The sequence below is a fragment of the Capsicum annuum genome, chromosome 11, assembly GCF_002878395.1.
Source record: "Capsicum annuum cultivar UCD-10X-F1 chromosome 11, UCD10Xv1.1, whole genome shotgun sequence".
In the NCBI taxonomy this organism is placed as follows: domain Eukaryota; kingdom Viridiplantae; phylum Streptophyta; class Magnoliopsida; order Solanales; family Solanaceae; genus Capsicum; species Capsicum annuum.
The window spans coordinates 232697837-232713649 of record NC_061121.1 but is presented as its reverse complement, the minus strand read 5'-3'; the positions used below and the strand labels follow the sequence as shown (position 1 = coordinate 232713649).

The window sequence follows — 15813 nt, the reverse complement described above, 5'->3', positions numbered from 1 at the left end:
GTATCTACTTGTACACACTCAAAATTGAAAGTTATAGATGTAATTTGTGGTCAAGTTAAAGAATATGTTTATGTATTATATCTTTTTTCGTTTATGCATAAAATTCAAAAAGATTAGCATAGTGTACGTGAAAAATATATAGATGCTCATTATAACAATAATCTTGGCATCTAGCTAACATGTGTAAGGAAAAATATTAATAGCTCAACTGATTAATTACTTTGTTGGTGAGTATTTAATTTCTAAAGATACTTCCTCTGTTTAAAAAAGAATGATCTATTTTTTTTTTTTGTAATACTTTAATTTTAACTTTCCACATGACATGTTTAAGACTAGGGGTGGGCGTTCGGTATTTTTAAAGGTCGGGTTCGGTAATTCGGTAATCGATATTTGAACATAGATACCATATACCATACTTATGAACATCGGTTGGGTAATTCGGTAATCGTTAAATTAAACTTCGGTTCGGTACGATATTTGGTTTTACCATATTAAAGTTGGAGAAGTGCAAATGTACGTCTAAACTTAAAAGAGTATATTTAATAGAAACCTTATTTAGTATTTTTTTTGTTTCTTTTTACGAATATATTACCAAGTTTCAAGAGATTTTTTGAAACGACTAATACTATTGTCTATTGAGTTGGTTAGACATATATATATATAAAATTCGATATTCGGTAAATACCGAATACCAAACGGTATTAATATCTTGAACGAAACCCAATCCCAAATACCGAAATGTTAAAATTTTACTCCCAAATACCATACCAAATACCAAATTAGCGAATACCAATTACCAAATTTTTCGATTCGGTTCGATAATTCGATTTTTGGTATTTTATGCCCAGCCCTATTTAGGACCACAAGATTAAAGAACATTTTGGTACATTTGACACAACTTTAATTTAATGCCACAAGATTCAAAAGTCTTTTTTATTTTTTTAAATTTTGTGTCAAGTCAAAATAAATTATTATTTTTTTAAACGGAGGGAGTACAATTTTAGCACGTTGATGATTCAATGGATGTCTCCAAGGATGATTGGACGGTGATCGTTAGTTCAAGACTTCATTTTTGGCAACGAAATTGAAAATGTAATGATTGGACGGTGCTTTAGATTCAGGTAATTAGTTTTTGATGGCTATTATGATGAAATGATACTCGCCTTCAGATAATAGGCAATTGGGCTTTAAACGAAATAGAGCCCATGTGGAATTGGGCTTTAAACGAATTAGAGCCCATAGTTGAGGACTCATTTTCCTCATAATCCAAAATCCCTATTCTCAAAACATTCTTCCTTAAACTTGGAATCAATTTTTGAAGCTAACAATTTTAAACTGGTAATTCTCTCTCTTTCTTTTTTTATTAATAATTTTATTTGGCCTAAAATTCATTTGATTCAAATGAAAAAAAAATTAAAGATTGAATTTTTATGAACATATTTGGATGAAAAAGTAGTTTTATCTTTCAATTTTTTTAAATATTCCATTTGAAAAATTAAGGAAGAGATTAAAGAATTTATACTCTTAGCTAAGAATTAGGTTTCTGTGTTTGTAAGTTCTTTTTTGAGATAAAGCATCCAAATACCCCCTCGAATTAGTGTCAAAGTTGTTCCAACACACTCCAACTTCACGAGACACTCCAATTTTAGTATATTTTGTCGTCCTTTTGTGCTGACATGACAGTTTTATTGAAAAATGGGTACACATTAAATGTGTCATGTCAGAAAAAAAAGCTGATGAAAGATGTCACATCAACACAAAAGAGTGACAAAAATATGCTAAAATTGAGTTAAGGAGTTTAATAGGACCCTCGTGTAGTTGGAGTGTGTCGTAGCAAATTTGATTATAGTTCAGGGGCATATTAGATGCTAACTGCAGTGTCTAGGCCAGTTTGGAGTGTGTCGTAGTAAATTTGATCATAGTTCGGGGGCGTACTAGATCCTAACTGTGGTGTCTAGGCCAGTTTTTGTCACCTTCCACACGTGGAAAGAGAAGCTTATTTTCCATATATAGTTACTATCTTCTTTATGGTATAATGATTTATATAGTAATTAATTGGGTGCACACAAGCCGGCTCAGACGTCAGTGTTTTATAAAAAAATATATTAAAAGAATAATTTAAAATTCATTTACCAAGTTATATAGCTGGGATTCAATTTTTCACCACACAGTGAATGATGGAACTTAAAAGGCGTAAATATTTATCTGCATTGAGTGTTTAATTACATCAAGTTATATAAATATTTCTATTTTCTTTGATCCATATTGTTTAAGTTATCCATTTTTCAGGTGAAAGTTCTTTGGTTTTTGCTCAATGTGAACTTAAATCTGATTTTCATATGCTTATTTGCCTGTTTTTGTAGAGTTTGTGTTGAAAGAAATCACTTTTACTAAATTCTTGATTTTATTTTAGGTGAAATTCTTTGGTTTTTGCTCTATGTAAACTTAAAGTTTTGATTTTATATGTTTCTTTTCATGTTTCTACTTAGTTTATGTTGAAAGAAATCATTTTTAGTCAATTCTTTGATATTTTTTTCTGGCATTTTTAGGTGAAATTCTTTGTGTTTAGCAATTGGGATTACTCTTTTGCTCTATGTAAACTTAAAGATTTGATTTTTATATACTTCTTTGCCTTTTTTTGTAGAGTTTGTGTTGAAAGAAATCATTTTTACTCAATTCTTGATTCGTTTCCTGGCATTTTTAGATGAAATTCTTTGTTTTGAGCTCTTGGGGTTACTTTTTGCTCTATGTATACTTAAGGGATCGTTTCGTATGAGGGATAAGGGGATAACTAATTCCGGGATTAATTTTAGGATGAGTTCATCCCATGTTTGGTTGGAATAAAATCTCGGGATAACTTATCCAGGTATCTGGGGATTGTAGTGTTATTTTTATCCCACGTTGAGGGTGGAACAACAGTCCCGGGAGAACATGTTCCCAAACCAAACGAGCCCTTAAAAGTTTTGTTTTTTATATACTTATCTGCCTGTTTTTGTAGAATTAGTGTTGAAAGAAACACCTTTTCCAAATTCTTGATCTTTTTTTCTGCTTTGTTGCTTATGGATCAGTGTTGTTTTTTTCAGTTTAGTAGTTCTTGTTGGATTTTCTGATTTTTTGGTGGATTAAAGTTTTGATTTTTCTCAGGGTTCCATCGATTTTTGCGCAGATAGGTTTTTGATTCTGCTGAATTCTTTTGAGTGCATGATTGAAGAGCCAAAGGAAAGTTGAATCAGGTTAGTGTAGCTCGTGGAAGTTATATTAGTTCATGAATGTTTATCGTTGTAGTTCCTTGTTGTGTTTCCTAATTTATGATTGTAGAATCAAAATTACATTACAATCCACGTGGGTAGATCGTGTAGATATCCCCTATGTGAATGATTGTGGAGGGCTATACTAGGGGCTGAGCCAAGATTTTTTGTTTATGATTTCTAAATCACATTTTTTTTGCTTGCTAGGTTCTGAATAAATTGTTTATATATGTTATAATAAATTCTTTTGGTCGAGGGTCCATTATAAAAAGTGCCTCTACGTCAGAAGATAGGGGTAACATCTGCGTACACACTACCCTCCCCAGACCCCACGCTTGGGATTACATTGGATATGTTGGTAAGAGGATGATTCATATGTTTGATCCGAGCTGTTAAAGACTGATTGATAGATAGATTAATTGATTGAATGTTGTCACTCTTTGGAGGGCATTTGGCTAGCAATAGTAGTGTGTTATTTCCGTCTTTCTGATGGACCTTACTCCTACTTTGGGAGGTAGAGAGGTTGTTTCCGTCTTTCTGATGGACCCTCGGCTCAAGGAAATGAAGTCAGTCATGATATCATTCAGTATTTTCAAAGGTGTGCGCACTAAGCTCTGAAGCGATGCTCAAAATGTGTTGAGCAATTCACTTCGCTTAATGTGAGCTTTAGTGTAATCGTCAAGGTTCAAAGAAATACTTTTCCTTCTAGTGAGCCTCTCTTGAAGAGGTGGCACTAAACAATTGATATTTTACTTTATCGTGAGTTTTATTTTCAAATTCTTTGTCCATATATTTGTCATTCATGCTTTATAATTATTAGTCTTGGATAAAACCGTAGTGGACCTTATAGCTTTTTTCGCTTTTGATAAATGTAAATTTAAATCATCGGGTGACAGTTATAACATCATCTTGTATGTATTCGTACTGTGCTTCTAATAGAAAAATTCTGGTTTAAGTGCAAACAGTGTATTGACATTTTGCAGTACTAACTCGAAGATTAACCAGTGAGCCCACAGTTTGAGAATGAAGCTGGAAAATGTTAATAAAAGTTTGAGGTTCAAGTACAAATAAGATAAAGTAGCTTTACGCTTATTTAGAATTCATCTAGAAGCCGTGAAGAATAGAATACATTGAAAGCGAAGTATCCATAAGATGATACTAACTAGTGAGAGTTAAGGCTCTTATGTTAGGTCTAGTGTTTAACATGTGTCGTCTTAGTTCTATCCATGATTATTTGGCATTGTAGGATAGATTTGAGATTAGAGAAATCCTAGTTTGTCGTAAAAGTCAAAGTATTATGTAGTGAAATAAGACAGACCCAAGTGGAGTGGAATGGCTATAGAGGAGTCACATCGCTGACTGCATCTAGTTTTGGGTTGAGGCCAGTGTAATTAAAAGGCATCGTCGTCGCTCAAAGTGATCAAGGTTGCAAAGCGGCGGGTTTTTGTTTCATGTGGGTGAAGCCTTGTGATTAAGAGAAAATTGTGTTCTTGGAAGATGATTTGGTAAGCTAAAGTTTCTTACAAAGTGAACTGCTTCACATGGCTCTTAGCCAAAGATGCAGTACTGACTCATGAAACCCGAACAAGAGAGGATTTCAGTTGTGTTCCAGGTGCTGCTTATGCAAAGAACAAGCAGAGACAGTCAACTATCTTTGGACGGATCTAGAGAATGTTCGTTAATTTGAGAAAGACCAGTTGGGTGAAACCAAGGAATATAACGGGGCTTTTCAACTGCTCTAACAAGGTGTGAAATGCACCACAGATGGAAGCTTGTCCCCACTTACATCCGATGGACAGTGTGGAAAGAAAGGAACTTGAGATGCTTCGAAGACGAGCAAAACAATTTACAGGATTTTAAGATGAAATGTCGAGCTTTGTTTTATTTTTGGTGTAAACAGAATGTAACAGCTCAAGCAGAAGATATCTTTGATGTTCTAGATTATTTATAGGATCATGTGATAGATGTAAAGTTTGTAAGACGTAACACTTTTGAAGGCGGGCTACACTTTAATTGTAGTATACCTGAGGATCTTTAGACTAATATTACCGTTCTCAGAAAAAAAGAAAAAAAAATTCAAACGATGACGCCACAAAGTGATCCAGAAGAAAAGTGGCAGTTCTTTGAATCTCAACTTTGAGGATTTGGATAATGTTGGCATTAGTGTATATATCTATTGCTAAAATTAGTTATTTTGATTATTATACTTCTAAATCCATCTATGTTTGGCATTTTTAAATTTCTGTGAATTATGCACTTCACCTTCTGTTTTTGCTCTATCGGAAACAACCCCTCTACCCTACAAAGGTAGAGGTAAGGTCGGCGATCGGCGATCGGCATACATCCTACCCTCCCCAACCAACTTGTGGGATTATACTGGGTATGTTGTTGTACTTTTCGATTTTGCTTCAAGCCCCACGAACCTTGTTGCCTTGTTGTGCTTTTCCGTTTTAGAAGCACTGTTTGAGGTGTAGTTGTTTTGGTATCGTAACCTTTTTGTTTTTATGTTCTGTCAATTTTGTGTTTTTGGAGAAGTTCGGATAGTTGGAGAAGATTTATTATATTAGGAGAAGATCGCTACAGGAAAACTGGAATTAGCTACGAACATTGTCGTTAATATGTTGTTAACAGAATCTTTTGGTAATGTGTTGCTAATTCATCATTTAGTGACGGATTTTGTTGTTTAGCTATTTTCTCTGATTTTTGTAAAATTTCTATTGCTCTCTTGTGCCAAGATGTTAATGCAGTTCTCGCCGGACCTGCAATCACAATCTTAAGAGGAAAGATTGCACTCGATATATATTTCGTGAGGAGAGGGAAAAAACGAGTCTTTTACCTCTTTTCTAGAGATGCTAATTTTTTGCTCTCACTAATATAACTTCCTCTCTAACAGATTGGATTTTTGAAATATGACGTTGATGAAGAGGTATGTGTTGAGATTGTTCATATCGTTGAAGTACATCACTGCAAATGTGGTAGACAGGAACAACGGTCGTATAGTAGCAACATCATCAACGGTTGAACATTCAGTGAAACAGTCACTGGAGTGTGGTAGAACTTGCAACGCAAAGGCTGCAGCAATCGTAGGTGAAGTGTTGGCAATGCGTCTCAAAGTGGAGGGTCTTGATCAGGGGCAAGGAAACGGGATCCATGTCAATGTAAATAAGGAGGTCGAGAAGAAAGGTTTCAAGAATCGCACAAAAGTTTGGGCTATTGTTAACGGCCTTAAGAACAACGGAGTGAAACTTATTTTGGATGACAACGAAAATGATACTTCTCGCCCTAGCTTCCACTAATATAGTGCGTTGATACTCCTACGGCAAGCCCACAAGGTACAAAAGTGAATTATATCTCTTCTCAGTATAAAAACTATTTCGAATGCACTCTCTTTACGTCATCTTGATTCTACTGAAGTGTTATAATATAGAAACGGGAGGAACATAGTCATATTCCAGCTCTTATACATGCTGTTATTATGGTAGCGTTGGGAATTTTTCTCATAGCGCGGTTTCTTTAAAGAGTCAATCTAAGAAATGCTCATCATCAAAGACGATATTTATGACTAATTGGATAGTATAGTCTGCATATTTTCTGCATATTTTGCCTTCTTAAATCCCGTTGAAGCCAGTATCGTTCAAGCAACTAAAAAAACCGATAGGTTCTGTTCATCCGGCATTTACACTTCCATGTATGATAAACTTTTCACTAGAATCCTTTGTTTTTGCACTTTCGCTGATTTCAGGTCGCGCTATACCAGCGTTGAAGAAGGTGCAGTCATAGTTGAGCCTGTGTGCAGCTGAGATTTGATAGAATGAGATCAACGCGTATTTGTTGCAGATCCAAGATTTAAAGTGTAGCGGCTCACAACGTCCTCAAGTTAATCTTACAATGGTAACTGGATTCTCAGTCCAATATTTATAGATACTTCGTTGATCTTACCCCTACCTCGTGGAGGTAATTCCATAGGTGGGGTCTGGAGAGGATAGTGTATACACAGATCTTACTCCTACGTCGTGGAGATAATCCCATCGGTGAGGTCTGAAGAGGATCGAGTGTATGCATGTATGCATAGATTGTTCTCAAAAGACCCTCGACTCAACTATTAGATGTGATTCATATTGGGCTTCTTCACAAACTTGTGCACATCCCTTATGGACAAACCAACAAAGTGCACAATTGGCTGTTTCGGCCCAAATTATTAACTGCCCTGGGCCGATATACATATATTATACATTTATCGGTTATTATTCTGAGCGCGTAAAAATCTCATAAAACAATGGGATACCTGTGATGTATCATAAAACAATGGGATACCTGGATACATCACAAGCAAGTATCTGGCTTGTATAGAAAATCTTGACGATTATCATAACTTACAATCCTGTCCGGTATCAAATAAGAAATTTTAGTGATACACTAGGATTTTGCTTCAGAATCTCGCGATTCGTCCAAAATTCTTACGATCACCATAATTCGGTGTAAGACAAGTCTCTTCCAATATCAAATAAGAAATTCTAGCAAGTCGTCAGAACACGAATCGAAATATAAAAAGCCTTAAAACAAGTATATCAAACATTGGAACATGTTTTGTGAAAGTACTTCACTCATTATAAGTCCTCTTTGATGGCTAGCTATTGATGTATTCCACCAACATGGGTTGTGGTGTAGTGGAGGGACTATTTCGCCCTTAAACAGAAGTTTCAGGTTCGAGTCCTGGGTATGAAGAAAATCCTGTTGGGAGTGCCACCCCCAAAATGGGTCCTGAAGTGCGTGATCCGGATTAGTCGAGGTTCTGATATGGGTACCGGACATCGGGTGGAAACAAAAAAAATATTCATGTATTCCACTAAGTCAATTGAATGGAAACACCATATACCCTACATCAACTTTTTTGTAGTATCCATTTTTCAGTAATGGAAGTTCTAAATTTAGTGGAAATTACATTTTTCAACTTTGATGTCGACTATAATATAAATCATGTAAGACTAATTAAAATGCTATTTAAAGTCAATTGATATCAATTTTGTCTTTTCAAAGCTTTTTATCAATTACTAGTACATCTTTTTGAGAACTTTATCAATCTACTCAAATTGTCAAATATATTGAATTTTGTTATGCTTCAATTGTTCCTAACTTCCTCATTCATTAAAAAAAGAATACTAAAAGGTTATAAATTAAAGAGATAAGCATCCAGTACCCCTCGAACTATGACCAAAGTTGCGATGACACAATTTAACTTCACAGGGTTTCATTACCCCTGAACTCAATTTTAACGTATTTTTGTCATTCTTTTATGCTGTTGTGGCATTCTTTTTTACATAAAGTGGGGTTCACATCAAAGGTGTCATGTCAGCTAAAAAAGTTGACAAAAGATGTCACGTCAGCATAAAAGAATGACAAAAATACACTAAAATTTAGTTCAGGGGGTAAAAGGATCCCCGTGAAGTTGGAGTGTGTCGTAGCAAATTTGATCATAGTTTGGGAGGGTACTAGATGTTTTACTCTAAATTAAACGGGCCCTCCTATCTATCAGACTAGTCTTTTGGATTGGACTATCTTGTTTGGACTAATGGTATCAGAACTACTTGATCCACGTATTGAGCAACCAGTCAGAGTGGTGGTTTTGATTCAAGAGGGGTGCCAATCATGACCGACAGGTTAGTTGTTCTCGTGGAAGGCGATTGCTATGTGTCAATTGTCCCTCATCGATTAAAAAGAAAAATATTAATGACTTTATATATAAATGAGTCAATCATACCTACAAATATCCTTTGCTTAAGTTTGATAATGTAAAAAATTCGAGATAAGCATCTAGTACCTCCACACTATGGCCAAAGTTGCTACGACACACAAGGGGTCTTATTACTTCTAAACTCACTTTTAGTAAATTTTGTCACCTTTTTATGCTGACGTAGCATCTTTATTACATAAAAATGGAGCTCACGTCAAAGGTGTCACGTCAGCTACCTCTGTATTATGGCCAAAGTTTCTACGACACACAGGGGTCTTACTACTTTCTAAACTCAATTTTAGTGTATTTTGCCATCCTTTTATGCTGACGTGACATCTTTATTACATAAAAATGAAGCTCACGTCAAAGGTGCCGCCACGTCAGCTAAAAAGGTTGATAAAAATATGTTAAAATTTAGTTCAGGGGTAATAGGACTCCCGTGAAATTGAAATGTGTCGTAGCAAATTTGATCATAGTTCAGCGTACCAGATGTTTTACTCTAAAAAAAAATTCTTTTACATTAATTATAAAGATAAGTTATACTCTTTTACAAATCACGTACTTTCATCATAGGGTAGCTTTTTTTTTTTTTTTTTTTTTTCATTGCTTTCCTTTTTCTTTTCTTCACTTTTTTCAAACTTTGGCATGGTGACTTTAGGATAATTGAGATGCTAATAATTTTTCATGCCTTTTCATGTTTATTTTCAAATCTTTCATTATTCAATTTCCTTCCAAATCTTGAAAATAAAGAAAAAGAAGTACACACATGGGCTTGGCCACAAGTAATCATCACATCTAAAAATGCAAAGAAGCCCCCACATTCTTATTCCACATGCCTATGGAATCTTATTAAAGTATACCATCTTTGAATTGAAAATAGAAAAAATTCCATAAGTATTAAGTTATAAAAAATAGTAACATTTTTATCAAATTATATTTTGTAATATATATATTTATATGTATTTATATTTTTAGAGCAACAGTTTATAAAAATACAAAATACAACTTGCTATATTATATAATTGTGAAACTGTTGCTATGTAACTCATAATTAAGGGGATAAGTATGTTAATTCTGAATTTTGCCCTTGAAAATATTATTATTAATATTATCATCAATAATAACAATAATAATAATAATAATAATGTCCTTCGGGATGTCTTAGTTGATTTGGAGGGTGGTTATCCACACGGATGATCTGAGTTCGATCACCCTCAATGTCTTCTGAGTCGAGTTAAGGCTTGCCTAGTGCAGTTTACAGCCTCTATGTAGTTTGCAGACTATTATACAATGGGGGATTTACCCAGTGCTCACACGAAGGGTTAAGGCTGTAGCAGAGGTTGTAGCGGCTGCGGATTATTCTGGGATTTTAAAAATAATAATAAGGCAATCAAGTACACTAAAGTTTTTGCTATGCGAAGTTGAAGTGGACTTAATACCTTTATCTCATTATATACATATTTGGATATTGCAAAGGTTCATGGTAAAATAAATATAATATTTTGAATCTATCATAATTAATAGTAAATTATTTCTAATAAAACCTCTGTTATATAATAATAATAATAATAATAATATTTTAACATATTTAGATTTACTATCTCCGCTTAAAATATTAACAGATTATAAAAATTATTATATAGTAATATAAATATATCATAATTTTCATAACTAAAAAGTTTTATCCATCAAAACATTTTAGAAAGGTAATAAATTATATTTCTATCAAATTTTAATTTTGATTAAATATTCCACAATATGTTCGGTATCATCAAAATTCTCAAACGAACCGTCTGAAAATCGAACTGTCAGTTCCAACAAATCATAATACCTTGGAACAGTTAAAGAAAAGCTCTAAACACCAAAAATGCGCGAAAATGAGGGAAATGACCATCGTACAGGGGAGGATCGATCGCAAAAGTCTATTGTACATAGTTTTGCCTTGTGTTTCTGGCAGAAGCTGCTTTTACTGTTTGAATCCATAATTTACTGGTCACATGCATATAATAACTTTATTAATTACTTCAAGAACTCGTTTTATTTCAAATAATAATAAGATTTAAAAAAAATAAAAAAATACACCTTAAATGGAGTACTTTTTTTCAGATGAATCATTAATTACTACTCTTTTTTTAGTCATCATATTTAAAAGAGATTGGATTTGGAGGTGTTCCATGAAGATCTTTTTAATTAAATAATTAGTTTGGAAAGTACCAACAAGTCCTTTTGAGTTGGTAGAATATTCATTGCATTTGTTTTTATTCATCCAAATCATATTATAATACATACAAATTTCACACACAAAATGGGAAACAAAAACAATTTCTTAACCAAACTCTTCGATTTTATTTTATTTTTTTGCCAAAAATATGATAAAATCAAAATATTGTTTTTTTTTTAATTGTTATTTCTCAATCGTTAGAACTCAATATATCAATATTGAAATTCTAATTCAGATTCAAATCGCATAAAGCTCATTCAAAAAAATGCTTCCTACCAAAAACAAAGAGTTCAAAACAAAATTCAATGTCAAAACGTCTAATCAAGTGAGAAAAAGCTTTATACATTGCATCACATTCATTCGCGATTAATTGTTGTTGACCTTAAATTTCATAAATGTTTGGAGACGAGGGGGGAGACCCGATTTTGCATGACATTGATATTCAGTATTGATATTGAAGTTCAATTAAATTTAAAATCGTATCGAAAAGTCTCACATTTAGAGTAAAATATTCTCTGACAAAAACAAATACGTATCAAAAAGAAAAATTGAATTTGAGACTACCGATCAAGAATGAAGGAATATTTACCATTACAAATTCATATGACATTGATATTTGTATGAAGTATATGATGATGATCATATAATGTCATGTGACACATCATGAAGGTTATGTCATATGTCTTTCCTAACGTGAAATCAATGACGAAGTCAGAATTTTTACTAAGTAAATATACGAACTAGCTGAATGGGTTCAACGTCAACTATATACAAATAAAAAATAATTATATGTAAATAATATAATTTTTATCGAACAAAATTTAGATAAAAACCCTGAGCTAAAGGTGGCTCTGGCCACAAGTAATATAATTTGATAATGTATATTTACATATTTTAATTTATTTTTACTCGATTAGTTGAACACTTCAACTTAAAATTAATCATTTAATCACTTTCAAAATTTAGCGTCATGTCAGTTTTGAATGTCCACGAGACACAGTACTGATAAATTAAGATGTTCAGATGTTCGTTTTAAAGTTAAAGTGTTTAGTTGTTAATTGAGACTAAATTAAGTTGTTTGGAAAAGGAAATAATCGGCGTACCAAAAGTAGATTAGGACTTACATAATCCTGCTGCCTCCCAAAATGGATCCTGCAGTGCTTGATCTATGTTTGTCGGAATTTTAATGTGAATATCGAACATTAAAGTGGAAATTTAAAAAAAAAGTTATGACGTAAAATATTCTACTTTTAACATTAATAAAAAGGATTTATTTTTTCCTAGGTCGACATAATTATTCTCCTACCCTTTTCAAGGATGACCAAATTTTCATTTAATTTACAGTCAATGCTATAATTACTAAACAGAAATTTCAATTATTAACGTACTGACGGTTAATCTTTTCCGTTTATTTTTATTTGTCACATTTTATTTTATGAAAGTTAATTTGATTGATTTTTAAAGCTAAATTAAAGTAGATTAATTTGAGATAACTCTTTTTAAATATCACGAAAAATAATTTGAATTGTGAGAGTACTTTCATCCTGTAATATGACAGTATCTTAATTTTTTTTCGTTTCAATTTTCAATTTTAAATTTTTATATATTTTTTTGAGAACGGTAAATTAAATAACGAGATCCTGCTCGTGGAATTACATAGGACATTATGTTATTCAGGGGCGGAGCTACATGTATGATATGGGGTTCATCCTGAACCCCCTTCGATTAAAAACTATACTATATATATATGATTAAAATTATTTTTTATGTATATATAGTCTATGTCGAACTTTTTTCGATCAGTTCGTATATTCACTTGTGGCCCCCTTGGTGAAGATTTTGACTCCGCCACTAATGTTATCGCCACTAATGTTATTGTTGATAACATCGAATTTTTGTATAGGATGAAAATTAGAATTCATACATTTTATTCGACTATAATAATAATGTTATTATATTGATGGTGCTTGGTTATATGCAATCTCGATATTTATGATTTTAATTAAGTTTAATTAATTTGACCTAAAATCGATTAGTTGAATTAAATGAGTGCTTTGAATTGACTAAAATAAACATAATGGGTTGAATAGTCAGATTTCTTTATAACAATTTTGTTACGAAGAGTACTTGTATAATTTTTTATCGTCGTAAAAATGAGATGAAAGTAATAGTGATCGAAAGAGTTTATGCATCGTGATCGTAATTATAAGCGTTCTAGTTAGTTTAGGAATTTAAAGACGAGATTGGACTTATCGATGAATTGAGATGATTCAACTTTGTCTTAGTATTGTCGAATAGCTTAATATTTTGTCTTTATTTCATTTCATCTGTCTTACTTGACTGGCTAAATAGAGCAGTTCGACAAGACTATTCCAAACACTTCTTCACATAAGGATGCTACTAACAAAAAACATGAGTTCATAACTGTTGGATAATAAAATTTCAAGACCGAAAAATAAATAATTCGAGACAAGAAAAATATTGCAACAATCGATTTTATTGATTTCAATGCGAGTGTTACAATCTCTATAATCCCCTGATTTGCCTTTTCAAATATAAATTCAAGGGCTTCGAGGCTAATCTTGAATTTGAACTTGATTTCTTGATTTGAGGGACTTGTGCTTGAATTCAAGGGCTTTTGAGCTTATTTTTGAATATTGCGGTCTTCATCTTGAATCTTGATGAACTTGATTTGAATGCTTGAGCTTTTTAGAGAAATTGCGGAGTTTGATCCATAAGTTTTCTCTTGCTACTTGGTAGAGTTCTGGGGGTCGTTAGTGGCTTATTCTCGAACATATGATGATCTCTTTATGAATATCTCATGATTTTGTGGGATATTGGAGATCCCAATCTTTTTACGAATACCCATCAGCTTATGGGATATTCAAGATGTCTGTTTCAGAGAACATGTTACCCTTTAAATAGGCAAGATTTATGGTAAAGTAGCCTTCTAGAACTCTAACAGAATTTGAATTCTTATTGAAGAGTCCACAAATTTTAGATGTCTACAAATGCCCCCTACTTCAAGGCTTGTCGAAGTGTAGATTTGATGACGAGTCTTGAAGTACCAATAGAGCTTCTGCTTGTCGAAGTGTAAATTTGATGACGAGTCTTGAAGTACCTATAGAGCTTCCATCTTCATGCGGTGGCTACAAATTTGCAGATCTGGAGAAGAGATGAAGGGCAGATTTGGTTCCACTGGGAGTGTCAATTTGTTTGAAACATAATTTAAATTTATGGAAAATAAATTTTAACCACAAACAAAAATATGAAGAAACAAGAATTTTTTATTGATAAATGATTGTGGTTACAAATCTGTTCCTCCCTTGATTCTTCTCTCTTTATTTTCTCTGTAATTCGAGGGCCGTTAGTGGCTTATTCTCGAACATAGAATGATCTCTTTATGAATATCCCATGATTTTGTCGGATATTGGAGATTCCGATCTTTTTACGAATACCCACAGCTTATGGGATATTCAAGATGTCTGTTTAAGGGAACATGTTACCCTTTAAATAGGCGAGATTTAGGGTAAAGTAGCCTTCTAGAACTCTAACAGAATTTGGAGTCTTATTGAAGAGTCCACAAACTTTAGATGTCTACAATAATGTTCAAACATCATCAGAAATATGAGATTTTTTATGAAAAACTCGTCGAGAACGTATCAGACAAGCCAACTTTTTATCAATCTCCGACTAATTCCATCGAAAATTTGCATTTTTGGCATGTATATACCTATTATAATCGATTCAAAAATAAAGTAAAATAAAATAAATTGCTATAAGTGCAAATTTGATATATAAAGAAAAGACATAATACATAATATATATGCTTTTTAACTTGGCTTTAGATCACATCTACGATCTTCAACTTTGGCATTTAAACTCGAATAAAGTGGAACAAATAGACAAATACGTTCTATGTGGCATAATACACGTGAGATGACATGTAGGATAATGTTGGCCCCGTAGGACGCCACATAGAACATATTATGTGTGTACTTTTCCAACTTTATACACATTTAAGTGTATACTTGTGCACACTCATGTAGTATGAATTCAAATCAATGTACATAAGTGATTAGTACTACTTCTTTTTCCTTTCTCCAATAATTATTATTCACGAATCATGATACTAAAAATACATATTCAGTGATACTTATTTAGTCTGAAAAATTAATAAATAATTTATTCATTTTTATCCATTTTACTCCTACTATTAAATTACTATTCACCACTCAATACATTTTTTAAAATATTAAATTTATTATAATCAAAAGGTGATATAATAAAATTATAAAATTACTCTTATTATTTTTAATATATATATATATATATCAAATTAATACTCCTTCCGTCCCAAATTTCCTAATCTGGTGTCCCATTTTACTTGTCCTTTTTTATTTATCAAGACAAGACAATTTTTTTTCCATATTTTACCCTTTGCATTAATTACTTTTAAAAAAAATTAAAATATAAACATCATTTAATAGGAATATTATGGTAAACTAACCATATTATTTATTATTTTTTTAATAGCTGTGTCATTCCAATTTGGGACGAGTAAAATTAGACGAAGAAAGTAATAAACAAGTATTATTTGACGGAGGGAGTAG

General features: G+C 32.5%; 1 protein-coding gene across 2 annotated transcripts; it reads left to right on the top strand.

Annotated features, from left to right (window-relative positions):
• The first annotated feature begins 1244 nt into the window (after positions 1-1244).
• On the top strand, positions 1245-7474 carry LOC124888744. Of its 2 annotated transcripts, none has more exons than XM_047399944.1 (4): positions 1245-1338; positions 3145-3233; positions 6142-6580; positions 6991-7474. In XM_047399944.1, the coding sequence occupies exon 3, from the start codon at positions 6158-6160 to the stop codon at positions 6542-6544; it is 387 nt and encodes a 128-aa protein (XP_047255900.1). In that variant the 5' UTR covers positions 1245-1338; positions 3145-3233; positions 6142-6157; the 3' UTR covers positions 6545-6580; positions 6991-7474. The 2 variants fall into 2 exon arrangements, with proteins under 2 accessions (XP_047255900.1, XP_047255901.1); XM_047399945.1 differs by having other exon boundaries at positions 1312-1338; positions 3167-3233.
• Positions 7475-15813: the final 8339 nt, after the last annotated feature.